General features: G+C 42.1%; 1 protein-coding gene across 2 annotated transcripts in view; it reads left to right on the top strand.

Moving 5' to 3' along the window:
• Positions 1–325: 325 nt before the first annotated feature.
• The window catches only part of mcu (mitochondrial calcium uniporter), a 72,042-nt gene continuing 45,108 nt past the window's right edge, over positions 326–27,259 (top strand). For both annotated transcript variants that reach the window (XM_042502823.1, XM_042502822.1), the window contains exon 1: positions 326–487. In XM_042502823.1, coding sequence (XP_042358757.1) covers positions 371–487 — 117 coding nt within the window. In that variant the 5' untranslated portion in view covers positions 326–370. The remainder of the gene's footprint in view (positions 488–27,259) is intronic.

Below are 27,259 nucleotides of genomic sequence, written 5' to 3'. Positions count from 1 at the left end.
ACGCCCCTGGCGAAATTACTCTTTTATTTTCAAATACACCCCTGTGCTATCACAGCGTTTACCGCCACATTTGCACACACTTGTAATAAACGTATTATAGCTACATGTATGTATGATAATCACACTTTTGTTTGCTTCAATAGAGTAGCTGCTCTGTTGTTGCGACAAATGACACGCAGTCTGTGCATGTTTGTTTTGAATAAACCAGCCAGTACAAAAGTGGTTTATCTTTGCATACTGGTGCAACACTGGGCATGTGTATGAAGCCGTAGTCCAGCCCCGCAAACCCGCCCACCACCCTCCCTCTTCCCTTCGGTGCGTCTCGGTCCGCCCGCAGCAGTCTCCTTCCCGGCGAGCTTTCACTACAGAGATGGCTGCGAAAGTGTGCAGATCAGTACTCCTGTTGTCCCGGAGCAGCGGAGCGGTGGCCGGCAGCCTCCCCGCACTTGTTGTCTCTTCACAGCGACATCATCAGCACATAAGACCGGTAAGTCCCAGGACGCGCAGGGGGGAGAGAGGTGTAGGACCGGGCGGGCAGGCTGGACCGGAGAGAAAGCGGCAGTGGCGGCTGGGCTGGCTAAGGAAGTAAAGCTAACTAGCCTCAAGATTTTTCCGCTCATGTCTTTTCTTCAGATTGCGCTTCACGGAGAGGTGAGGCTCTAGATGAGTCATGATATGTAACCCAACCCGGTGTCGTGTGGTTGTTTTAATCCACAGCGGGACGGAGAGCTTTGACAGAGGCAATGCAGTTTTTTTTTTTGGAGTGGTGGTTGAAGCCCATCAACACCCCACTGGCGCTGCCCCGCCGTTTACTGTAACCAGCCTTAAGACTTCGCTCTGCGTTCAAATCATACCTCTCATCTCTCGTGTCCTTCAACTTTGCTGGCATGTTTTTTGCAGTCTGTGCGGTTTTGGTATGTGAATTTGAATGCGATCCCATTTAAGGTGGTGTTTCTGCAGTAGATGATGGTTTGATCACCGGCGGAGAGGAAAGGGTGTCTTATTTTTGTGCTGTTGCAATAAGGATGTGTGCAGCTTTGAGGCTGCAGCTTAGGGAAAGGTTTGGCTGTCAGTCCATGACCGATGGTTCCCCTCATCTCTGTGTTCCTGCATGGTGTGTGAGCTGCAGCGTCTGTCTGGTGGTGCAGCAACAGAAACTCAGAATAATGAACCAGAGCTACAGAGGAAAACTACAGTTGTGCTGAGAGGGAGTGACAGAAATACTCACTGTTTATTCATGCAAACACACACACACACACACACACACACACACACACACACGAGACTCAGCAAGAAACATGGAAGCACACACTTAGATGATGTCAGACTCTCCAGCAGCCTGCCTGCTGTTTATCCCCTCCCCGCGGGTGTTTCCCCATTTGGATGGGAGATCCTGGGTTTTCCTGCAATCTGGTGCAGGTCCTTTTCAAGGCCACAGTGCATGAAGCCTCAAAAAAATGCTCCAGATAAGAAGAAGGTAATTGTGTTTACAAAACTGTCACCACAGTGCAATAGTTGCACATCTTGTTCCCGCCTCTGTGACCCACTCCCTCTGCTGAAACTGAGCCTTTACAGCAGCTGCCTGAGGAGGGAGGTGAGGCACAGGATGGACTTGAATACGAAAGAATGAGGAAGTCATTGCAGCCCAGGCCCTCACTGAAGCTATAGAAATACTGCTGCGATGTATATATGTTCTTGGACCACCTTCTTATTCTCACTCTATTTTCTTGTGATCACCTTTCACTCTCTTGTTTTTCCTGTCTCACTCCCCCCTTATACAAACACTGGCACACTTGCCTCAGGCCATGTGAAATTAAATGAGGCTCCCCTTCCTGTGAAACAAGCCGGCCTGGAGGTTAAGTAGCTGTCAGAGCAGACTCACTTGGTCCACACATATCCACACACTCCCCCAGTGCTGTCGCCCACTGTGAACTATTACAATAGAGCACATTTACCCCTGTGGTGAGGTTATATTCTCCCCTCTTCAGAAATGTAAGCAGCCCTTTTTAAACCACTAAATGATTTAAACGGGTGAGTTGTGTCACAGCAGAGTTGGCCCTAATAAGTTTTCATCTTCATTTCAGCCAGCACAGGTTGTAGTTTTGTTTGCCTGTCATGTGTCTTCGTCCATCGAAGCGATGCTGCCGCAGCTCCTAACACGGGCCTGTCACTGTGTGACAGCCAAGCTTCTGTATTCATTTGTGACTGCTTCACTGCAGTGTGGGAACTCTCACTCTAGACCTGTGTCTATAAAGCTGCAGTGGGACACATGCTTATGAGTTGCCATTAAGCACGTAGTGTCTGTAAGCGGGGCACCTCAAAAGACACAAATATTCTGTCTAGAGTTCAATTTCAAGCAGCGGCTCTGACTGCTGCTTCAATAACGTGGTGCAGACATGATGGGTCAACTCTCCAGGGATGCAACGCAGACTGTGGGCTCCAAGGCTCACACTTAACCTGCACCGGATTACTATTGAGTCAGCTGTCATATAAAATGCTGCTGTCTTGAAGTGTGGCAGGGGAGTTGAGTCATGCAAAAACACAGTCCTTGTAACGGATTTGTAAATCACCGGGTGAAGTTGAGTTTTCTATAGCACGAGTTAACATTTCCATATGTTGTGTCTAAAATATAGGTTTTAGTGGTGAACTACAAAAAAAGTAAAATCGCATATTCTTTAGTTATTTATTTCCATTTAAGCCGACATGTTCATTAAAGCTGAGCAGTCTGTGGCTGTAGTCTTTGAGGCCGTGGGGTCGAGGCCCGCTCCTGGCTTTTAATCCAATCAGTGTAGGAGTAAACTAATTTATCCCTGCCGCCTTTACAGGCTCAGGACTGAAGTTATCCGGATTAGTGTGATAAGAGAGTGACTGTCAGCTTGTGGCTGTTGTCTGTTTAGAAACATGATAAGATGCTTGAATGATTGATAAATCTGTCAACACAGGCAGTCTCATTAATTTAATCCCGTGATTTATAAACAAGTTCTTCTCCGAATCGATTTATGATCTCACATTTTTTAAGTTTCAGGTTATTATGAAATGCCTTACAATTATAGCCGCTGTCTTTGAAAATCATGGGTCTCAGGCTAGCTCCAATAGTGCTCATTAGATATGTATAGAGAGTTCAGAAGTCTTATGGCCTGCAGGAAAAGCTGTCCCTGAGCACGGTGGTGCAGGACCGGATGCTGCGGTAGTGTCTGCCTGACGGTGGCACTCAGAACAGTTTGTGGCTCGGGTGGTCGGGGTCTTTGATAATCCTTTTGGCTTTCTTCCCGCACCGCTGCGTGTAAAAAGGTCCTCCATGGATGGCAGCTCTGTCCTCATGATGTGTTGAGCAGTTTCCATGTGACTGAAAGTAAACAGGCGTATTGTATGGAGGACCAAAGACTCTGACGTGATGTGATGAATGGACTGTCATATTTGCTGTCATTTATGGGGGTCAAGATTAATGAACAATTTCATTCTTCACTTTCGATTGTGATGATTGACAGGTGTATGGCCCTCTGCTCTCCTACAGTGAAAGTAATTGATGGCATTTTAGTGCTAAAGCTAGACTGTCTGTTTATGATATTAGAGGTCTATGATGACAACCTGCATGTCTGTTCTCAGATCTTATAATATAGTGTCTGGTCTGTCTGCTGGAGAGGAACCGTAATAATCTTTGATCAGCAGCAGCTGCACTGTTCCATCTTTTCATTGATATTGGATTACTATCTGTACACATAGGCAGTTCTAATGGGCATGAAGTGCAATTTAGCGAGTTTTCTTTAGTGGGTGAGAAAATTGATCGGAGTTTTCCTGTGGGGTTTCATAGACTGTTGTGAGGCTATATGAGACAAAGTGATACGATAGAATTTCAGTCAGTCAAAAGGTATTGTTACAAAAATCATAGATTTGTTAATTGGATATTCCATTCCCATATACCATGTCATGTTCCTGCTACTGGTTTTTACATGCCAACATTTTCCACATTTAGCGGATTAAAGAGTCCTTGGGAAAGATCAGATCGGAAGCAATTTGGGATTGCAATTTGGTTCAGCCTTGTAAAATAGTCTGCCTCGGCCACCAGTGTATGAATTTATGTGTGAATGGGTGAATGTGACAAGTAATGCGAAAGTGGCTTGAGTGGTCGAACAACTAGAAAAGGGTTATACAAGTGCAAGTCAATTTACAAACAATGAAATCAGTGAATCTATCTCAAGTTGTTTAGACAAAGAAAAAAATACTGGATTTTCAGGGAAGGGTCACATAAAAGGGACTGTTATCAAGTAACAGCATATGATGCTATACAATAGACATGGGCGATATCACGGTATTACGGTATACCATGGTATTTAGACATTCTGAAGGTGTGTTTTTTAATATCATCATAAATACAAGCACTCTTCTTTCTATTAAAATCATTGTAAGTAGTGCACAGCACGCACCACCAGAGCTCAGTCTCAGGTCTCAACTGGTGAAACAGCCAGCTGAGCTGAAAGACACTGTGGTACCTGGTGTTGGAGGGATAAGTTTAACCCCTAACTTGATGAATTAAGGAATTATTTTGACCAAACCGGAGCTGGTGATTGTTGAAAAAGTTGATTACTAACTAGATTACCAGCAAGAGTAACCAAGAAGGTTTGGGTGAGTTTTATTTTGTGTCCTTCGAGTTTGAATGAAATGTGTCTTATGATGATTTAATGAGGCATTTAAGGCTCATCAGACCTCTGACCAAGAAAAAGCAGAATTCAAAAGGTGTACAGGGTGACTAACCTAACCCTAACCCTACCATCATATACTATATACCCATGTGAAATTTCAGGAGGGTATGAATATGAAATATTACATACCGCCCAAGCCTACTACACAACAGAAATAGTGTATAGGTTATTGCTTTTTAGGAGGTTGACATCCCCACTTTGAACACTGATTGGCTATGTCTTGTATTGGTCTTGGACCAATAATCATTCAGAAATGAAATCAGAAACATTACAGTGTAACTGTGCTGTAAGACATCTATCTCAGCTATCTTGAACAACTTAGTAGCCTAGTCCACTACTGACTGGCCACCTCTTCAGTGTTTGGATTGGTTTTAAAAAGTGGGCTAGAGAGCAATGAACAGGAAATAGAGGAGAGACAACCAATCTTATATTGCCAGACAGGGCATGTTAGCTCACTCTGCTTCAGTGGCAACCTATCTTTGTTAGACCAATGTCCAGATACAGAGTGACAGCATTTCCCTTGATGCATTTGCCCTTGTGGAGGACTTCAGTGTGCCCGGTAAAATATCAAATTTGTGAAAAGCTGTGACCCCTGTGTGTTTGTGTTGGGGAACAGTTCCCCTCAAATGAGGCCATGTTGCTACATCATAATATCCTTTGTTTTGTTAGTAAAGCAGTTTGTCCTTAGTACTGCTGTTTACTATCATCCGTGTGTGGGTAGGCAAAGGAGGATAGTAAAGGGGTTAAAGGTGGATAGTAAACATGCAGCAGTTAATCATTTGATCACCAAATGAGCAACACAAGATACTGATAGATAAAACATTGAAAGATATTATAAGGAGTGCACACTGAATAATATAATATCAGTCTGATGTTGTGTAATCCACCATTCTTGTTATTTCTAATCCCCAAAAAACAAACAGTGGAGAGTTGTGAGGAAACAGAAGCTTGGAAAATATGCTGCAGTGACAGAAAAGGTTCCCCAGATAATAGAATATTATCTGGAAACATTAACATTTACTATCTAGTTGAAACAAAACTCCTCTCTTTTAGGTAAACTAAAAGTCCTGTAACAACTTGGCTGTGACGTTAAAAGGGATAGTACAGTTTTTTAAAACTGGGGTTGTATGGTGTACATATCCATAGTCAGTGTGTTACAAACAGTAGATTTCAGTCGGCAGACCCCTAGTGTGGAGAGTCTGACATGAAAAGTAAGCAACGTACTGCTGTGGAGGGGTCAGCAACAAAACATATTCTCATGGCGATGTAGAGAAAACGTGATGCATTGTCTTGACATCAAACAAAATGACAAGTATGCATTGTCATCTTAGTACAGTGATGAAATGCTGATGGCTTTAGTGGCTGCGTGTCTGACAGAACTCCTGTCAGCTCAAGTGGCGATCACCCTGGCGAGCAGCAGCCAGAGTAATTTCCAATGTCAGCTTTGGTCTGAGAGTTGTATGGCTGACCTGGCAGGCGTTCTGCACTGAAACTGAGAGAGCTGCATTTGTTCTTCTGACAGTTTTAACAGTTTTCATCATCTGTCTTACTGTTTCCAATACAATTAGGTTGCCAGGTCTTTGAGATCGTAGAGCTAAAAGCTGGGCTCCATCAGCATATGGTGTTAGTTCTTAGTGAAAAAAACAGTACAAATATCAGGCAACTGTCTTGATATTTCAAAATGATAAACCATATACAACAGTGGTACTCAAGTGGCCCCTAATAGTGGACCAGGTGGCCCCCCAATTATATTCTAATTCACAATAAAGATATAGTGTTTCACAATGGGAACTGTTTTTGTACTTTTAGTATACATAAGGTGCCAGATTGCATAAAATGGCATTAAAATAGAGCTTGTCTGTTAAAAAGAGCCAGTCGAGGATCCCTGCACCACCTGCTGAAAGAGGTTTAAGCTAAGCCTGGAATGTCCGTAAAATCCTAGAAATGTGTTAAAGCCTAGAAATCTTAGAAATGTCCCAAAATCCTAAAAATGTCCTAAAATCCTGAAAATGTCCTAAAATTCTAGAAACGTTCTAAAATCCTAGAAATGTCCTAATATCTGAGAAATGTTCTAAAATCAGAGAAATGTCTTAAAATCTAAGCAATGTCCTGAAATTGGAGAAATGTCCTAAAATCCTAGACATATGTATGGGGCGGATGTGTCCTGGTCTCCTGTCATTTTGCAAAGTGACCACCAAGCAAAGCATGTTGAGTATCCCTGCGATACATCATCTCATGCAAAACAGCTTCTGCTGCAGGTATTTTTACACATGCCCCATAAACAGCTGTGACTTTTGTAACTATGACTGCATCTTTTCAGCTGATTCATAGGCAAAGGGAGAAAAACGCTTTGCTGCTTCTCTCTGCTAGATCTCCAGACATATGCTAGTGCGTGTCCTGTTTCCCCGGTGCCTTCTTTTTCTAATTTCCCTGTGCTCTCCAAGTCCATCACAGTACAGCACCTGCTCAGCACTGTAACCTTTCTCATGCTCACCAGCTGTTTGCCCTGGAGTCAAAAAGAACTGTCCTGGAAGGTTAAAAGGTTTACTATTTTATATTTGTATTTAGCTGCTGCAGCCCCAGCTGTCTGGTTGTTTGTATATATATGTATATGTTCATTTAATACTTCTGCTCCTTACTGGACTTAAGGGCCACACATGTAATCTCCTGCTCATTATAGATGCTGCAGCACTGTAATGGATGAGACTATTGTGATGGACAAAGTCCTCATTAGTACTCTGGTAGGGATTTCACCCTTGAAGTGGTAAATGACTGGTGCACTTCTGCTGTTGGCGTGGACTAATTAGCTGCATCCCATGTTTCTGTGTGGCCCAGCGTGTCTCCACTCAAGTCTGAAAAGGACATTAAACTAGGCCAACGTGTGTAATGTGATGATGGATGGAGGCGACGCTTGGTTACTCCCTCTCATCTCTGGGACGTCGCGCTGGTGGCGTCCTCTGCCAGGAGGGCAGGTGAGGCTGCTGCTAGCACCTGAAGGTCACCGGCAGCACAGCCTTTCATGCCATTAGATGTGAGATCGGGCTCATTATTGTGACATCCAAACTAATGTGTGGCAGTGCTGGGGTCCAAATGAGCGGTGTAAATTAGACTGGGCAGATTTGGCTTGTATGAAGGTCAGCTGTGGCCAGATCCGTCAAAGAACGTGCGACAGTTATGGGAAGGCAGATTGAGCTGTTCTGTAGTCACTTTATGTGGGTCACTGGGTCTGGACCGGTTTGTCTCCGCCACACCTAGACGAGCACTGCAACTATTAAGTATTGCAGTACTAATGACTGCATTTCTGCTGCCAGAACAGTTTCATATAATGAGGTCATCTGAAGTCTGCAGTTTATACTATGTACTACTTTGTTTTGTTGTGGCCTTAAAAAGCATGTTTTATTCATTTGTTACATTTTGATTTACATAAAACCATGGCAAACTAAAAATTACACCGGAGCAACAAAACTATAATGGAGGAACAATACGAGGGGCAGAGAGTCGGTTATATCTTTAGGCCAGAAAACAATAAAAACAGGACGACCTTGAATGCAAATGACTATTATGTGAGTATGTTAATATCTTACCTGAGTGCACTCATGCACGGTTGTCTACCTTTCTTTTCCTGAAGGTGTTTCCCTCTCGGGTCACATCAAGATAATCTCATTGTTCATTTCATAAAGAAAGGGGGACAAGATGCAATTGCTTCCTGTCCGGAACTGATCCCACCTTGTTTTCTTTGCAGAGTTCAATTTGACAGAACATCGCCCTGCAAAATATCAAGACTCTCCAATATGCAGCTAATTAGCCGGGGGGGGGGGGGGGGGTCTGACCTGTCCTTCAGGAGGTATTGATTGTTTGTACCCTTGTTTGTAGTTCTTGGTGAATTAATACAAGCAGCAGAGGAGGACGGATGCTGGCTGAGTGCAGAACATTGACTGCAGAAGTGACAATTAAGATTTGATAAAATAGGGGAGTCTTTTTAAACGTGAAGGCTTGCTCCATTGACGGTTGTGTCCATCTCCTTATTGCTTGCTAATAATATTTCTTGTCCCCAACTGCTTTTTCCCCAGAGTGTACAAGTAAATGTTATCTCGCTAATTCAGGTCTACCCGCACCTTAATGCTGTGTTCACACTATGATTACAGACCAGCAATGTGGCCATGTTCATTATTGTTGAGTCTCTGTTGAGGTGTTGCTCAAGCTCTGGTTAAGGTAGTTATGTTGTTGTGGGTTTGTGTGTCTCTGCTACCTGCAACAAAGCACTTCGATTGAACGTCATCTAAAGTATGTAATCTTTAAAAAAAACATCTGTGCGTGTGATCACTGTCTGAGCCCCATTTTTACATCGAATTTCGTTGACCTGTTGCATGCCCATGTGCGACACAGTGCACTGAAAACTAGCAGTGTGTCAGCTAACGTAGATAAATAATTTATCCTGCACTCACCTGGTGTCAGAATAATTGGGAAAATAAGTTCCTCAATAGGAAAATTCACATTGATGAGCAGTCAACACCCTCTCAAGTCGAACAACAGTTACATTATGCAGGAACATGTTGGGCTAAATGTTTGTTTGATGTTAAAAAATATTTTATTAATTCACATACTAATATATAGTACTAGGTTCTAAGTGTTATTGTCCATGTAGAGTGACCTAGATAAGTTAGAAAGGGTATTTATTAGTATTAACCCTAATAACAAATCAGGTAAACAGATATTTTAGTGATTTTAGGAAATGTAGGCTACTGTGACAAAATTGTTTCACCATACAGGGATGACACAACATGAATCTTGATTGGACATTTAACACTCTGAGCAATAACAGACAGTGCATCTTCTTTGTTGCAATGTTGTTTCCACATTACGACTTAAAAACTTATGAACACATCAAAGTTGGAAGAAAAACTACCCAACTCAGGAAATGGGACCATTTGAGGAGCACTACAGTACCACAGCTAGAAATAAATACTTGATGCGTTATTATGTTATTGGAGCACTGAAAAAAGTTGAGGTCAGCTCAGATTAAATGTGTAGCGCATCATAACATGATGCAGGAACAAGTGATGGGTGCAGTTTATAGATTCATGTCACCGACCTACATCAAATATGGTGTGTAGCCTGTTGCTGTGTCGCTGTGTTGCTCTTTGTGTGAACACAGAGTTACTTAAGGTAAGACCGCCCCTCCCATTGAAACCCCTCTGAGATGCAGATATCCATATTTGGGGAAAGCACATTTCACATAAAGATATACAAATGAAAGTAAAAGCCATAATCAGATTATTGTGTGTCAGGCTCCTTGTATCAGCCTTGTGATAGAGCTGCATTCTCTGAACCCACTCTGCTCCCACTTATCTACATTGTGCCACTTTATTGAATTGAACAATACGGTATATGGAATCTGACAGATCCATAAATTACAATTGTGCCGTTTAAAGCAGAAAAACAATCATATCATGGCAGGGCAGCAAGAGGAGAATCATCACTGTGGGCAGGAGAGAAGAAACCAGCTCAGCTGTCAACAGTAAGGCAACTCTTAATTGGAATTGGTACCATTATGTATGAATGAGTCCTGTTTTACTGATGGCCGATGGCAATGGCTGGGAAGTTTTTCAGAGGAATGTTGAGATTCGGTTGTGAGTGTTCCCTCGGCCTCATCTCACCTTCTTCTCTAAAGAGGAAGTAGCTGAAAACGGCTGCTGCTTATTACAGCTTCCCCATCTCACCGCCAGCACAACTGAAAGGATTATTGCAAATGTCCAACTACAAACACAGTGTGCTTTGAAGACCATCACCCTGTTTAAATTAGTAGGTATAAATGCTAAATCAAGTGTTTAACTTTTTTTCTCTTGGTTGAACTGCTGCTGCCGATTTCAGATTAGCTGTAAATATCAGCACCCTCGAAAGTATAATGAGTGCCATTTTTAGAAGAACACATCTAAATGAGAACTATCATATATGATGGTGAGACAGAAGCATGCAAGATCCCTGACAACTGATTTGAGCATAATTGCTTTGTAAATTATTTATGCATGCATATAAGTCACTTAGAAACTCTGCTGGAGGAATAAGTAATACATTACAGGCATTTGGGGACATAATTGTGCTCCATTAGGTTACAGTTTGACCAAAATAGAATACAACACTATTGCAGGCAAACCTTAAAAGCCAAATAAAATGCGCAAATTACTCAGTAGTTCACTTTCAAAGGGGACCCCTGCAAACTTAAACAAGGCTAATGGCACTCTAATCGCTTGGATGCGCCCTCCCCACACACACAAGCTCATAAGCAGTCCTTTTGTTCCTGCTGGATCGATTTACCGAGTTAATGGCAGGGGGGGCTTGACATTTTCAAGTTCGTTACACCTTTTTTTTGCCTGCTGATTTGAGAGTACAGGCCAGTGTCTCCTCTGATAATGCCGGTTGATCTCCGGGGAGTGATGAGGCTCCTCGGCTGGAAAGAAGTCTGCATGCTTTTCAGAGTTTATCTACATAGTGAAACATACGGGTGTTAGGTTACTAGTGAAATGAGGGCTTTGCTGGTCATGGTTAAACAGGATGTATGGACGACTGTGACATCATCCTTGTGTCGAGGTCATTGTGGCTAGTGGGAGTGTGTGTCGGTTCGAGAAGAATTCTCTCTCCATGGCGGCTTAGTGAGGCAGGGTGCCAAGCAGACTGCTGTTTTTTGTTTCTTTTTAGCATCGGTTCACTTTGCTACTCTGGGTGGTTGGCAGGCATTCGTTACAGCCGTCATTTAAAGGCTTGTGTAAACTTGCATATATATGACAACTCCACGCTTTGTGCCGAGAGCAAATCAAAGAAGCGTGCAGCTTTGACATGTCTCCCTAAAGGGTAGAGGGGTATTTTAGTGGATATTGAATTTGTCATCACTTGTCCTCCTGATCAAAGCAAATCCAAAAGATGTAGAATCACTAAAAAAAGTATGTTTGTTGATACAAATATGGTAGCATAATAGTGTTTTTTCCTCTCCACAACTTCTAGAAATGCGGTTTAAAATTGCGCTGAATTTTTTGACCATTAATGGCACTAAAGAACAGTGTTTTTCTCAGTGGGCCCGATTTTGGTAGTATTTTGTGCAGGATGCACATGAAAAACATTCTTTGCTATAGTTTCATGTCATTTAACGTTCAAGAGTAGGTGGCAGTAATGCTACAAGAGATGTAGTATTACACCATTGAAGACAGGGAAGAAGATTGCAGCTAACAAACGGGGGTAAAATACTGATGTTGGGTTTTTTAAAAAAAAAAAGGCTATACAAATATTTAATCATGAGGGAAATGCATATGCTTGAATATAATTAAGAAATCATTACAAGAAATGGGATTTTCCTTTTCCAGTAATTCTGAACAATCAATACTGTTCACAGGTACACAATGCCCATGAACCACAGGGAAATGCTACATGCCGGTTGTTTGTTTTAATAAAAGTCAGGTTATTACTTGGTGGTGTTGATGTTAAAATGACAATCACATATATAACTATGGTTATAGGAATCATGGCTGAACATCAGATGCAACATTAAGGAGTGGCAAACATGGCTCCTTACTCTGCAAACCCATGCTGCATACCCTTAACAATTACAATTTAGCCCTCAAACAGTTGGAGGGGTCCTTCAAAACTGAAACAGTTGGATATCTCACAGGGCACACACAGACAAGTGGTTGCTTGGCAGCTGCTAAGAGACAACATGTGGTCTGAAAGGTCATGACAGGAAATGAAATTTCTGCCCGTCTAATACCAGTATTCTTACGACTCATAATTCTGAAGCACCAATAGTCTGAAAAATGTCCCACTGGACAAACATTTGTTTAATGCACACTCTGAAGGGTAGTTTCTCAAAAAATAGGCTATACCCTCTCCCAAATGAAGCACATGGCTAATTGTTATGCAGAACAAAGGCATTGGACCTTTCTACTTAAGCGAAGGCATGACTCATCCTACTCTGCCTCTGATTGGCTCACCCTGATATTATTACCCTAATTCCAACTAATCTCGCTCATTATGACTGAAACTAACAAACCCAACCAACAAAGGAAAGAGTGTTGGCCGGTCAGAGGCAGAGTAAGGCAGGGTATGCCTTCACCATAGTAGCAAGGTCTTATGACATCATTCTGTAATAATTAGACTTGGGCCCTTCAGAGCACGTGTTTGTGGGATACCAGGCTCTCGGTCCGATGGCACATTTTTCAGACTTTAAGGGTTTTGGAATTATGGGCTGTCAGAACAATAGGCAGTCCCCCACCTGCCACCCACAAACAACATAGTACACTGGACTGAAATAGGCTCTGCTATGTTTTCCCCAAGAGCTTTGAGGCCCCTTTATGCTGACTTAAAACTTTTTTTTTTTTGTTGTGTTGTCCTTCTTCAATTTTCCATCACCACTCTGCTCTCTGCCTGAAACAAGCTGTCTGTGTTTTCTGAATGATGCTTGTAACAATCTCATTACACAACCAGAAGTCAAGAACTGAGATTGATCAGACTCTGAGCACATCCAGGGAGTCAATGAGCCCCACAAAGCAAGACTCTCTGTTCGGCCTGGCGCCCAGTTTGTTTGCACTGTAATTACCCAGGTTGTAGCAGTGCCATGGTAGACACAAGCACACACAGGGGATTCACCATGGAGAAAACAAACAAAGATGCATACCGCGGCCAAACAATGGACTCTAAGCGCTCAAGTCCAATTGTTTTGTTTGTAATGATTAGCTGGACTTGAGAGGACAGCCGAGCCCAACTACCTCAGGTCATGACAAACCTGACCATAACCCAAGCTTTTGATTTTTAGCATGCATGCACAGTGTTTTGCCACTCCACCAGGTGGATTTTCTAATAGCTTTCCTGATGATAGGAACCCTTCTTCCTCTGACTACTTAACTGCTAGTTTTCAATGAATCAGGGGTCTGAGCTGTAAGCCTCGTCTCTTTTAATTAACTCCTATATCAGCGCAAGTGGATCAATATCTGGAGACACACGTGGAATAGGCATGCCTGTTCTAGAGAGCTCAGCTGAGGCTGTATGGAAGAGGTGGGGAGAGGTCAGATATATGCGATAGGGTGGTGATGGTGGTGGGGGTTAAGGCTGTCTTTGCTGCCTCAGCACTTTGGAGCCTCGTTTACACCAACCAGTCATTTTAATAGTGCTCTATATATCTGTGTGGATTGGAGGTTTTGACTAGATAATCCTATTAGAAGTAGAACTTGGCAATATATCCATATTATATTGACATCGTTTTTGGTGTAGTGGTAGTTGATGAGGTGGGTGTACTACTAGGTAAATGGATACATTAACAAGAAAGAAGTGGGTATATTCGTCTGTATATTGCAATGACTTTTTGGCTAATAAGATAAACTAGATAAAGAGGTGGGTATACCCTTCACTACACAACTAGACATTTTGATATGAAAAAAACAAAACAAAACTGCAGTATTTGATTTTCTCCATATTGCTCACGCCTAATAAGAAGAGTATTATACTGCAAATGATGATATTGCAGTTTTGACTATTTCGGAGGCAGGACAGTATTTAAGGATAGTATTACTGTTGACTGACTGTACTGCAGTATATTTGATTTATTTTTTCATTCACATACACTGTGTGCTATGTATTCTGAGATAATTTTTGGTAATCAAACAAACAAACATACAAAAAAACCTTTACATACTGATCGCAAAATGATGTTTAGTGTTGTCCATTTTCCGTGTCTACTATGCTTTCCATATCCAAATACTACAATATGTACAGTTACTTACTGCCAACTGCTATTGAACAAACCCAATGAATTTTATTGAAAACAGACAAGTGACAACAATTCTCCAACTCCCCAACAGATTCAGCACGGGGCAATGTGGATAAAATCTATCACCGTATGAGTAATTACATACTGTCATAAATTCCAATGAAGTTGAAAAACCTACCTGAAAAAATAGTCCTCAGTATAATATTGGCATAAAGCATTAACCACAAAAACTTTGTGCAATCAGGGATACTGTATTAAAGGGATTGCCTCCTTGTTATGAACTGTATATTTGTATCTACATTACAACTATAAAGCTGAAAAATGTATGATATCTTCCTGTCATTTCCCCCAGCTCTACAATGGGCCAATAAATCATGTCCTATTCTAAAACACTGCGTCCTGCGTTATAAAGTGCTGTTCTGCCTTGTTGTACGTGAAAGTCAGCGAGGACTTGGAGGGGACGATGTGTGAAAGATGCAATCTTGTCTCTGCACAAAGGCACCTCCGGGAAGCAGGGCAGTAAGTAAATTGCTTATGTAAATAGCTCTGCTGCCGTAATCGTTTGTTGATGAGGTCTCCTGACGAGGCGCGGAAGATTTTGAAATTCTTTTGTTCTTTGGATTAAAAGAGCATTTAACTCTTGACTCACAGCGGCATCAGGGCATCAAGTTAAGAAGGGATATCCAGTTATAATACCCACAGCAGCATTATAGACATGGTGGTGTTTGATTAAAATTATGGCGACTCACAGTCTTGTTAGTGGTCATTGAGAGTGAGTGTTTTTGTTAATGAAAGCTGACAGCCATAATTGTTGTTCTCGGTCATTGAGTTAATGCCATGCTGTTTGTAGGAACTCATCTTTATGGTGCAATTGCAGCGTGGTATTCATAAGCATGACATTCATGTAGGCTAATGCTAATTAGCACTATCTGCATGACTGCGGAGGACTTTTCCCTTGAGCTCTGACAGCGTTTTCAGACTGGGACTGTTTCTTTAACGGCACTGAGATGGAGGTCTTTTTGTTTCACACTTAATAGGCTGAAGCTGCTGCAGGTGTGTTGTAGCTCTGCCAGTCCAGCTCTTTGTTGTATGATAGACCTGTGAGGGAACTGAGGAATATTGTCTTTGTTTATCCATTTTTTTTGTGCATGCACACACTTCTCTGACACTCTTTTCACGACGGAGATTGAGGAAGAAGCCGTTGACCTCGAAAAGCGCCTGTGGTTTTCTCATCCTCATTCTGCACACGGAGGTCAAAAAGCAATGGACCACAGAGTCCCACGACCTTTTGCCAGAGAGGGTTAGCGATGACCCTGCTGCCTGCTGTCTTCACGCTGCTGTCTGGCATGGATGTGTGTGCGTACCCTGCAGGCCTTGCATCAGCTTGAAAGGCACACAAGCTTCTCCCCAACTTCAAACACATAAAACCTGCCTTTTTTTGTGAGGCCGGGGATTGTTAGTCAGCTGTTTGTGTGAATGCTTGTTCAAAGCCTTTGGTTTGAAATGAAGCTGCGACTGAAAAAGACGAGAGGCATGGAGAGGTGGAGATACTAGATATTTCCTTTCTACTATATTGTTACTCATCCTTTGCCAGCTAGCTAGTGCCCCACCGTTCTATAAATAGGATTGAGGAGATGGTGGAGAGGAGACTTTGGTGGAGAATGCATTTCCATGGAGACGGTCGTCATTGGGCCTTGGCTGTATGATCAGAGAAACATTGTGGAGGACAGGATTCTGGGCTAGTTTAGTTAAAATTATGTATTTACATTCTGTGAAGTTGTCAGAGCAGTGTTGCTATAGCAGTCTGGGAAAGCCAACAAGTTTGTTCCGTCCTGCTGGTTGCAGATGTCTGAGTCGACTCCAAATACTGCAGCAGCAGCTTCCCCATTTTCCCCGGAAACAACATGTCATGGGCTCCTGCAAAACTGTTGTGATTGTAGGGCTGTATTCAACCAAAGGAAATCGTCATTAACTTAAATTCTACCTACTCTTCAACCAATTGTTTGGCAAAAAGGGGGGAAAAAATCTGCACATTATCGCTTGGGTAACTAAATCGCCACAATGCACTGAGTGCACTCTACTGTCCACTGAAGTTTTTTTTTTCCTGTCACAGGGCTTGAGATAAACACTTCTCCAGGGCAATATATTGTGTTCAGACAAGTGGTATGCCTCAAATGAAAAATAGATGTAAACGCCGATGTAGTATTATCAGAAAATAAACTCTGAGCTCTCTTTCCACCTGAGCTGTGCGCTCGAGTCCATCTCCAAGCGTTGAACAAAAATCTGACACACTGGGGTTGACGATGCCATTACACATTAGCGTTAACTAACGTTGAATATCTCTGTAATGTTGCATGAGAGAGACAGAATTAGTCTTTATAGCCCAGAAGCTAATGTTAGCCATCTTGCCACTCCAACAAGGGCTCCAATATGATTGAATCCCTTTCAGAAGCTTTAGTGTCTTTTTGGGGACTTTGTGAAATAAATCCTTAAGAACAAATCTGACACTGAATGTCCTCTGTAATTTTTTTTTTTTTTTTTTTTTTTTTGCTGTTTTCTGATTAAAAATGAGAGTTGAAAACCGTTCAACTTCTGGTCAAATGCTTGTCACTGTTACCAGCTGTCCAATCACAGTGGAGGAGGAGCGGGACAAGTAACACAAACCGTCCATCACAGAGGACAAATACAAGTGCTGAAGAACAACTGCTGTTTTCCGCTGGGAAAAGAGACACTCTGGTGGAGACATGGCCTTAATAAGGTCACGCCAGCGATTGTCCGAACGCCAATGAAATCATATCACTCAACCATCCAAAAGTTTACAGCCCTGTGAGTTTGTAAAGTTAACATCACTCTGCCTTGTTTATTACAGCACACATGCACAGACAGTCAGACTCACAAATGCAGATTGAAATCTTATTTTCATAGATCACGGTCTGAGAGTTGGACCATCTCGAGCTCTTTTATTGCATTAGAATCTCATGACCCACTGGCAGCCAGTGTGAATCACGTGAGTCACTATTACTGTGCTCCATGAGGTTGCTCTTGAGGTATGTCAAAGTGGCCACATGTCCAGCACATGGCAGCTATATTAAATTGTTTGAATGTTTTTGCTTTAGTTGTTTCCATGTTTTACTGATATGGGTAACAGAGTGTAACCGTTGTCTCTGGAGTATTGATCTGGGTGGGGTTTTCCGTCCTTCTTGTGGTATTGGAGTGAAAAAATAGTGCTGTTTCCACTGTGAATATGGAACAACTCAGCCGATACACATCTCTCTGACCCAGTTATTTGTGTCTCTTCTGTGCTGTTTTGCCTGCTGTGTAGCCCATCTGCAGCAGAGCCCTGTAACTTCCCTGTTAGGCGCAGAGAGAAGACAATTATCTGCTTGTCAGAGAAAGGTTACCGACTTATTCCTCCATACAGCCGCTGCATCAAAATCAAATACTTGTCATTCAGCCAAACAGTAACCAGGTATCAGCCTGGTTGTTGTTTTCCCAGGAAAAATAGCTGAGCTGAGCTTAGCATCAGAGCGGATCAGTGATGTACCTCCAGCTGAGCTTTCAACTCGCACTGTCAGAGCTTTTACCAACCCCTGTCCTGAGGGGGAACCCTGGGGAAATCCCAACCTGGACATGAACTGGATGGGTGACGGGGGGAAAAGTAGGGGCACCGCGAGGTTAGAGGGGGAGATTTGGGAGTTGAAGAGGTTTTTTTTTCAGCCTGAGGCAACGTTTTTAGAGTTACCATGTATTGAGCTGTCTTTGTAAATCCAGGTATTTTACAGCGGCATCAGGAAGACGTGAGAAATTCTTCTTGCCAAAAATCAAGGCCACAAAGTGCATGTGGAGGTGACTAACAGAGGCTGATTTTGAGGCAAGCAGAGAAGTAAATAGGCACAGGAGCTTTTTAAAAGTCTTCTTGCTGCTGTTGCCTGGGTAACACACTGCACACTGAAAATGTCGTATTTTTTCCATCGGAGAATTGAAGGTTATCCATCTCATTGTCTCCTGGCTCTCTGCTTCTTATGCAAAAATGCCCTCTTCATTCTTGGCATCATCTCACCTAGCTGGATTCAGTGCAAAATGTCTCTGTGCAGACAGACATGCACTCAGTTAAAAGGCTTCTTCACAACTCGGCTATTGGGTGACTGCACTGGCCCCTGTTCTCTTCACTTGCTTCCATTCAGTCGCCTCCTTGGAATAACTGTAACGCTACATTGCACAGGCAGTGGCAGTTTGCATTCCAGTCTTGAATTATTGAATTGCCTACGAGGCTCTCTTTCAAATTTATACTTCCTTTGATGCAAAATTGAATATAAATCATTATTTTGTCAAATGTAATTTGAAGAGAGTTGTTGCTGCTCAGCTTGTATCTGTTTTTGCGATTGTCGCAAAAATCCACGAGGATGAATGCATCAGGTCTCATTTCTGCAGTGTGTTGCTTTACTGCCATTTAATTCATAAGTCTCTGAACCATGTGTTCAGCTGACATCTTCCTAGACACCAAAATACATTTTGTATGTCTAAGTCAGTGGAAGTGTCAGAGTAGGAGCAGTCTGTTCCCTCACAAAGCCTCGTACAAACGCACTGGAATGGATTGGTCAGAATAACGGCCTTCCAGATAGTGGTGGAGCAAAAGCTATGAAGCTGCTGCTGTATTGAAAAACAGAACAAGATGGGAGCTGTGTCACACTTTTGTCATGATCGCAATACCTGTCCTGGCAACTGTGATCAGGACCTGTGATGGGAGCGTGAAGGTCAGTGGTTAAACATACAGCAGGAAGGAGCAGTATAAGGGCTTGTTTGCCGTCTTAGAGGTTTGAGGTTCACCCAAACTGCAATAAGAAAGCAAGTCTTTGAAGGTGACACTGATCAGTCAGCGCTAGGTATGGGAATTGATTTTATTGATACCAATGCCATTTTTGATTCTGCTGATCTATCCAATTCTTTATAGATTCCCATGTTAATTCCCAATCAATTTAATTGGTTGAGAAAAAAGCATTCAGTGTCAGTGCAGCTGTTTTATTTTGTATCTGTGCTGGCAGGAGTTGTGGCCGGAGGGTTTTCCTCCGCCTGTCTGGAAATTCTTCAAATTTGGCTCAAATGTCCACTTGGACTCAGCAATCATAGATCAAAGGTCAGGGTCACTATGACATTGTCTCTTTCGTTCTTGTGAATATCTCAATCAGCTGATTAGTGTTAAGTATCTGAAACTGTGGTTAACTGGCATGAATTTAATATGTTACGAAATTAAAAATAGGCCGGTGGTAGGCTGTGTCACCTACCACCACCGCTCTATTTAGAGAATATTGTACAACATTCATTTAATTAGGTTTTCTTAGCCAAAGCAAAAAGTCTGCCATGGCTGCTTGCATGGTGCTAATGTTATTATAACAGGAGCTTTACCGTCAGTCACATGAAGTTTGATTTGAAAGCAGTGGCACTCCTGCAGAGTGTCACACACATGGCATCCAGGAATTTCTGCTCATGTTACATAGAGATATGTTTCTGCATGTTGTTGGTGTTTCCAGTGTTACTTGAAATGATTATTTTACAGAGATAACAAGCAGCAGTGTTGTATTTTTTCTTCATGAAATGAAGCCAGGCTTCCTTCTCTTCACCCTGTCTCATTTCAGGTTTCAGCCGTTTAGCATATGCGTTTGACGACATTGTTTTGCAGTGTGCTACCAGCAGAAAAGCATGCCAACATCAACAAAAAGAAGTGATATGCTCAGAGGCATATAATTTTGGACAATTTTTAACCGGTTTTCGATTCCCATCCTTGTCAACGCCCTTGGCGATATTTTACAAGAAATGCCGCGTGGTGTTTTGCTGATGGAAAACTTTTGAAGGAGGAGAACAGTGTGTTCCATTTGCATTAATAATATCTGATATATATTAGCTCTTAAAGTAGGGTCATGATATTGCAGGTCGGTGCAGTTACTTCCTGATACGTGCAGTGGAAAGGATACACAGGCTCACCTCACAATGACTCAAGTGTGCAGCATTTAGCCGGTTGAAGAAGGACACACTTGAGGTGAGAGGTCAAGCCCTTCAGTCAAGTGGTGTAGGTGGAAGTGTAGATAAGGCTGCAGTCCTCAACCCACCAAATCAGTAAAGTGTTTGAAATGTAAATATGATTCTTGTCAGCTTATAATCAGTATAATACCTGATTTAAAAAGATTATAACTGTAGTTTTATATGCGCCTTGCCTTGCTCTTATCGGCAAATCCTCACCTCAGCTCCCCTAAACACTAATGACAGCCCCATAAAATTTGATTGATGTGGTTGACTAGAGTTACAGTACCAGGCTCAACTTGTAGCCAAAGCTGATCTGCAGTATTGGGAAACCAGCCTCCAAATTCCTTATCGGGAGGCCAGAACAAGTAGGAAGAGTCTGAGCTGATGGTTGTGTAGCCTCAGTTAGACAAACATGCAGAGACACAGCCTGTGGTCGCAGCAGCTGACTCTTGTAAGCAAACTACTTCCTATTCTGAGATGCAAAGTGTGTGAACGCATGAAAAAATTGCTTTCTCAGCTGGCTGAGAATTAAAGCCACTTAGTTTGGGAATCCACCAGTGCTCGGTGTAAGCCATATTTTACTTTATACAACATTTGTCTGTGTTGCTTGATTTTATACCCAATTGTGAATATGAAGATTGAAAGTGAGCCCTTCTCTTTTCCAATATCAGAATTTATCGCCGCTATTCACATAGCATTATTGTTGTTGCTATTTATGTCTTTCACTGATGTTAAGGAGTTGCTTTGTAATGACTACTCACACACACACACACACACACACACACACACACACACACACACACACACACACACACACACACAGAGACCTGCAGACATGCCGAGACGCACACACTCAGACAGAATTTTTTTCATGTACAGTCCTTCTCTCTGGTGCTTGTTCACTCTCTCTCTCTCTCTCTCTCTCTCTCTCACTCACTCACTCACTCACTCACTCACTCACTCACTCACTCACTCTCACTCACTCACTCTCTCTCTCTCTCACTCACTCACTCACTCACTCACTCACTCTCACTCTCTCACACTCACTCTCTCTCTCTCTCTCTCACTCACTCACTCACTCACTCACTCTCACTCACTCACTCACTCACTCACTCTCTCTCTCTCTCTCTCTCTCTCTCTCTCTCTCTCTCTCTCTCTCTCTCTCTCTCACTCACTCTCTCTCGTATGCCTGTGCTTTCTCCCCCTCACGCCCACGCTTCTTCTCTCAGCGCTGCTCATCATCCGCTTTATCTCCACAGCTCGGTAGGATGCGTATGTGTCTTTTCTATAAGAAAAAGCAAACAACCGCACAACCTTTTTGGCTTCCCCGTCTATCCAATCGGCTCCAAACTTGTCACCGCAGTCTGTTTCCAAAGCTTTACTCCTTTCTGCTTACTCTAAATCCTTTTTGTCCTCCTTCACTTGCACTTACTCAGTTCATTTTTGTTTACAGGACCTTAAGTCCTCCCTTTTAAGAGCTCGATGGAACAGTAAGGTCTTTTAAAAGTGTGATAAAGTAAGCAATGTTTGTTCTGACATTTCCAGGCCATTCCAGGCTTTCCAACAATACCAGCAATGTTATGCTGCTGCTCTTGCCGCCCTTCTAAGCTTTATTTGGGTAACACCTGGGGCAATAAATCAGAAAAATATTTTTATAGTAGATGTAGGACTTGTTTCTAGTGTGTATCAGCCTTTGTGCTGCTTGCACAGCCCTCATATTCTGCCCTATAGTCTCCCTCTGCTTACCTTTCTTTGTCTGTTCTCCTCCTCTTATAGTCCCCGAGACACCTGGGGATGAAGCTGCTTTGTTGCCGTATTCCATTATGAATGAAGGCAGTTTTCAGCCCGCCCATTCATCTCTGCTGCAGCAGGAGACGCTAAGCTGTCAACCTCACTCTCTGCACAACCCGCCTTCATGACCCTGTTTGCCTATACGTGTGTATATTCCACGTGAATGGTGAATAAATGTTTCTCCGGTGATAAATGGCGAAGGGGGTCACTGACTGTGCAGCCCTCTCCGCCTCCTGTCCGGTTTATATTGGTTTGCAGGAATCCTGCAGCATGTCTCTGGTAATTTCTTTGTCCAGCTCTTGCAGCAGAGCTCACACACTTAAATGTCTACATGTCCTTGAGAAAGGAGGGCAACCGTTGGGTTCACTGGGAGTCTGACTGTATCTGTGATGTGGTTAGTTTGAGTCCTTTATGTCCCTACGGCTTACCTGGACAGGTTATTGCTATCTATCCCTAAGCTCCTGTCTTTATGTGTCTGCCTATCATCTGGGAACCCCTGTAACTGGATCAGTTTTCCTTAGCTATTAAAGGCTTTCATTGGACAGTGGTCACTCAGTGGCCCCCCCTCACCCCTCTTCACCCTGTGTGTGCAGGCACTGGGTAACAGGGTGTGCTTAATGTGTTGGAAATTTCATTTAACTCTCCTCTTCCCCTTTTCCTATCTCGCCGTCTTCATCTTTGCTCTCAGTGGCCAGTGATTGCCTGCAGCCTCCCCACTTTCTCCTTCCCCTACCCCTCCTTCTCCGTCCCCCGATCTCCCTGGGGCTGACTGCTTTTCTCCTACCAGTGAGGGAGATGCAGAGAAGGGTGAATGAGCAAGGCAGGAAAAAGAACTGAGAAAGGAAGATAAGGGAATGCAGAGATAGCCGGATCAGAATGTGAATCACTTAAATTGTACAATAAATGTTGGTCACTTTGGTGCAGAGTCACTGAAAAGTTGCAGCTTTGCAGAGCCAGCTGACAACAGGGCTTCAAAGACAAAGACACAGAGACAACAGACATGTCATTCTCTCAGTGTACTGATCATGCAGTATTAAATAGCCATGTGCATTTGAATGCATATGAGGACAAAAGGATGTAGGTAAAAAAAATGGCTGTCACGCATCAGTACTGGCTCCTTTCTCTACAGCATGCCTGCCATTTACCATCTGCTGTACGGGTTAAATTGCCTAACTGGGAACAAATAGCATTCCCATTACTTTGTTCACTATTATCTCTGTGCAGCTCAGCACACACGCCCTGTTCTGTCACCTTCCTGACCCCTTTGTCATGTTATTTCTATAAATGAGGAGCTTGTTAAAGCCCTGCCCAGGATCCAGTGTTCATTATTTCACCTTAAAAGCTGTTTTTTTTGCCACTCTCCATGTACAAGATGGCTTATGTGTCAGGATAAAGTGAAAGGAGATGAGAAAATAAGAAGGGATGGGTCACTTTTTTAATCATTCTTTGCCCCTTCTCTAAATTTGGATTTTCTTGTTGGTCCATGAATGCAGCGTAAGTGAACTCGCCAGGAGTTCTTTTTTCCACTTAGTAGCAGTTTAAAGAGTTTGACTGGCGGGGTGGATAACTGATCTGTCAGTCTGATCAGAGGTGATCAGATTGATGGATAGAATGAGGAGCAGCTGCTGCCCAGTAAGGGTGGGAATCACCAGAGGCCCCACGATAAGAAATAATCATGATACTTAGGTCACAATACAATATGATTGCGATTTTAAACGTTTTGCAATATGTCAAGTGTTGTGATAGCATGTGCTGCAATTTATTGCAATTTCTGATCTTTTTTCATCTTCTAATTAAGGAGAAACTTTTTAACCATCTATTTTTATTTAATAACATAATGTTTTTATCTTACTTCAGTCATTTTTATTGCAGCAAAATGTATCTAGTGGACTAAAAAAGCAATTGATTTTATTTTTCTAGTAGGCTACCAAAAGTTTTACTTGAATTTTCAGTACTAATAATTTATAAAATGAAAAAAATCAATACTTTGTGTGTGTATTGATACAATATTGCCACACAAAATATTGTGATACTATGTTGTATCGATTTTTCCCCCACCCCTACTGCCCAGGGCAATAAACTGTCAAGTTTCACTTTCACTGCACCCGACATTCTGTTGCTCCTTCTGCATTTTGTGCTCTGACAGTGTGAAGCAAGCATTAACCAAACAGGTATTTTAATTACAGCAGGTTATCACAAATAAATGATTGTGTGGGAAACCCTGGGTGAGAAATTTTTTAAATAGCGATTAAGGTATTTGTAGAATATTGTATTTATTGGTTTTTTTGGTGGTGTGTTGAATTAATTTTACGCATTATTTTTAGACTTCTGTAAAGGAAATATCAGATGCTTGATATTCCTCCTCTCTCTGGTACATTAACAGTTGAGTTGGTAGTTTTATTTGCTGGATCAGCAGAGTTGTCAAGGGTATACAAGACATTATCAACTGTTTCCATGCAGGGAATAATTTTCAAAATCGACTAGGCTAGGCTAATCGACTCTTGGGTAGACGGAGCTGAAAACACACAGTCTGGTGCCGCCTTTTGCGAAGCACACCCACAGGCCTATTCGACTGCACAATCTTCCACTGAGGCCCATTTAACTTAGCATCTGTGACATCTAAGATTAGCCATTAGCCAATCTGAGTTGTGAGATATCTTGCATCAGGAGACATCTGAGTATTCTGGCTGCTTGCTGATGAGTCGTTTCCAGTAATTAAAGCTACTGGGGATCATGTCAGTCCAGGCAAGGTGAATGTGCAGAGGTGACAAAATGCTGGAGTCTGGCCCTGGCTCGGAGCTCCAGTATGTGTTGCTGCGGATCAGGCGGCTCTCAGGTGTCAAACACATCAGGCTGACAACATGTGAAGCATGACGGATAAAAAGTTGGTATGAATTTAGTTACCTGAGAGGACTGCGGGTTGTGCACCATGCGGAGTTTAGGTTCGATGCATCTGTGAACGTTGGAGATTGGTCCCCGAGCTGCAGCAACACTGTGCCATAAGTCAACTAGTAAATCAATATGTTTCAGCCAGTGGTCACTTATTTTCTCACTGTGACAAGGAGTATGAAGCATGTTCTGAATGTGTCACACGCGAAGTGGATGACTGATACGTGGTATTTCTTTAAAAGAAACAGACAAGTTCTTTAACCTATCATTATGAAGTAAATGTTGATTGCACAATGTAATGGCTTTAGAATAATGACACCATCTGGCATCTGCATTTAGATTGGTTTCCTATAAGCCTCGCTTTCACCATGAAATTCTGTCTGCCAACAAGCATAATCCCCTGGGAAAATGAAGGCTTGATTTATGGCATATACACTTCAACCATTTTCCAAAACAGGGAGAGGATGGCACTTTTGTTTTACCAATTTTTTATCGGTATCAGTATTAGTTCTTTGCTGATACAATCCACATTAGCAGAAGTTGGAAAAACCTAAATATCTGTAGAAAACAAAATTCAGTGTGTTCTGTGTAGGGTTGCAGCATTGTACTGGTTTTAAGGCATACTGTGTTATGACAGTTGACGGTTATCATACCATGCACATTTGCTTGTCTGACATATTAAAAAAAAAGGTACTTGGCCGGGGATATCACCATTATTTTAGTTATTTTCAAAAGGGCGACTTTTTGCATGCACTTACATTCAAAAAAAGCTTAAAGTTTCAGTCATAGCAACGAAATATTTGATAAAACCAAAACTAACCCTGCTTTTTTCATTCTGACTGATAATAATATTTCTGTAATACTGTGATATTTTCTGAGACGGTTATTTTACCATGAGAATCTCATACCAATGCAACCACAGTTCAGTGCTGTTCGTAGTTGACTGAATAGAGACAAAGTGCATTAAAGTCTTGCTCCCACCGGAGGGGAAAACAATTCATCGCTCTCTACTGACTTTATATTGTGTGAAGATACCCTCTTGTCATTATTGTCTGCTAGCAAACAACACACAAATACCTAAAATCAGCCATGTGGTTGGATACACTACCAACATGGTAAATAATCCCCAATTTAAACCTAATGTTTTTACAAGCTGCCAAACCTGAAAAACTGAGCTTTTAAGCAATTTCTTCTTTATAATGTGAGGCATCAGAAGGAAGATATGGGAAAATAGCTGGATCCAGACACTCACTAAGCCCTGTGCAGGAAGTGTTTTGTTAATTAAGCCAGAAAAAGTGTAGAGGTTGAAGCTAACTAAGCTACATAATGCCTGGTTTTGACATTTAAATGATGATGTTACCTGTTGATTCGATCTAACAGTTGTAAATATCAAAGAATGTCATAACCGAACATTCAGTGGTTTGATTTTTCTAAGATAGGCAAACTAAGGACATATAGACCTAAAATATTGAGTTTGTCCATGTAACTTTTCCTCTATGGTAGACATAAGGTGCTAACATGATCCTTTGACATGCTAATATCTAAGGTTTTTAGCTTTTGTTAGTGCTTCAGCCCTTGGTTGCATATTGTGGCGTTGATAGATTTCCCCTCCGGTGAGCGTAGTTATCAGAGTATGATTTGTTGTGCTCTGTCTGTATTGGAAATGCTAAAAAAAAAGTTGAAAAGTTTTCTGTTTCCACTTTAAAAATGCCACTCAGTGTTTGTTTTGAAGTGTGTCACTTGTCTCTGAAAACAGACATTTTTCAGAGCAGAGTCTTTAGTGTGCTCTTCCTTTGGGCAAGTGCTGGGCAATCTGACTGAGAATGTCCTCATGATAATAACAGAGTTTACACAATAAGAGAAAAAGCACAGAGGCATTGTTGCAGAGTCAATTTCAGTGGAGCAGGTGTGACAATAATAAAACTGCAACAACACCTTTGTCTTTTTATGGAGTAAATCTGCTTTTATATGATTTTAATATCAGTAGCTCTCTTGTTGTCATATCATTGAAAAACATTAAAAAGAAGTTCTTTTTTTCTTCTAAATTCCTACGTTTTGTCATTGAGAAAGACTGTCTGGCTGCTCTGAAAAGAAGAGCTGTATGTATATT

The sequence above is a fragment of the Plectropomus leopardus genome, chromosome 15 (genome assembly GCF_008729295.1).
Source record: "Plectropomus leopardus isolate mb chromosome 15, YSFRI_Pleo_2.0, whole genome shotgun sequence".
NCBI lineage: Eukaryota > Metazoa > Chordata > Actinopteri > Perciformes > Serranidae > Plectropomus > Plectropomus leopardus.
The sequence above is the reverse complement of the archived record's forward strand: the minus strand, read 5'-3'. Positions and strand labels throughout refer to the sequence as shown.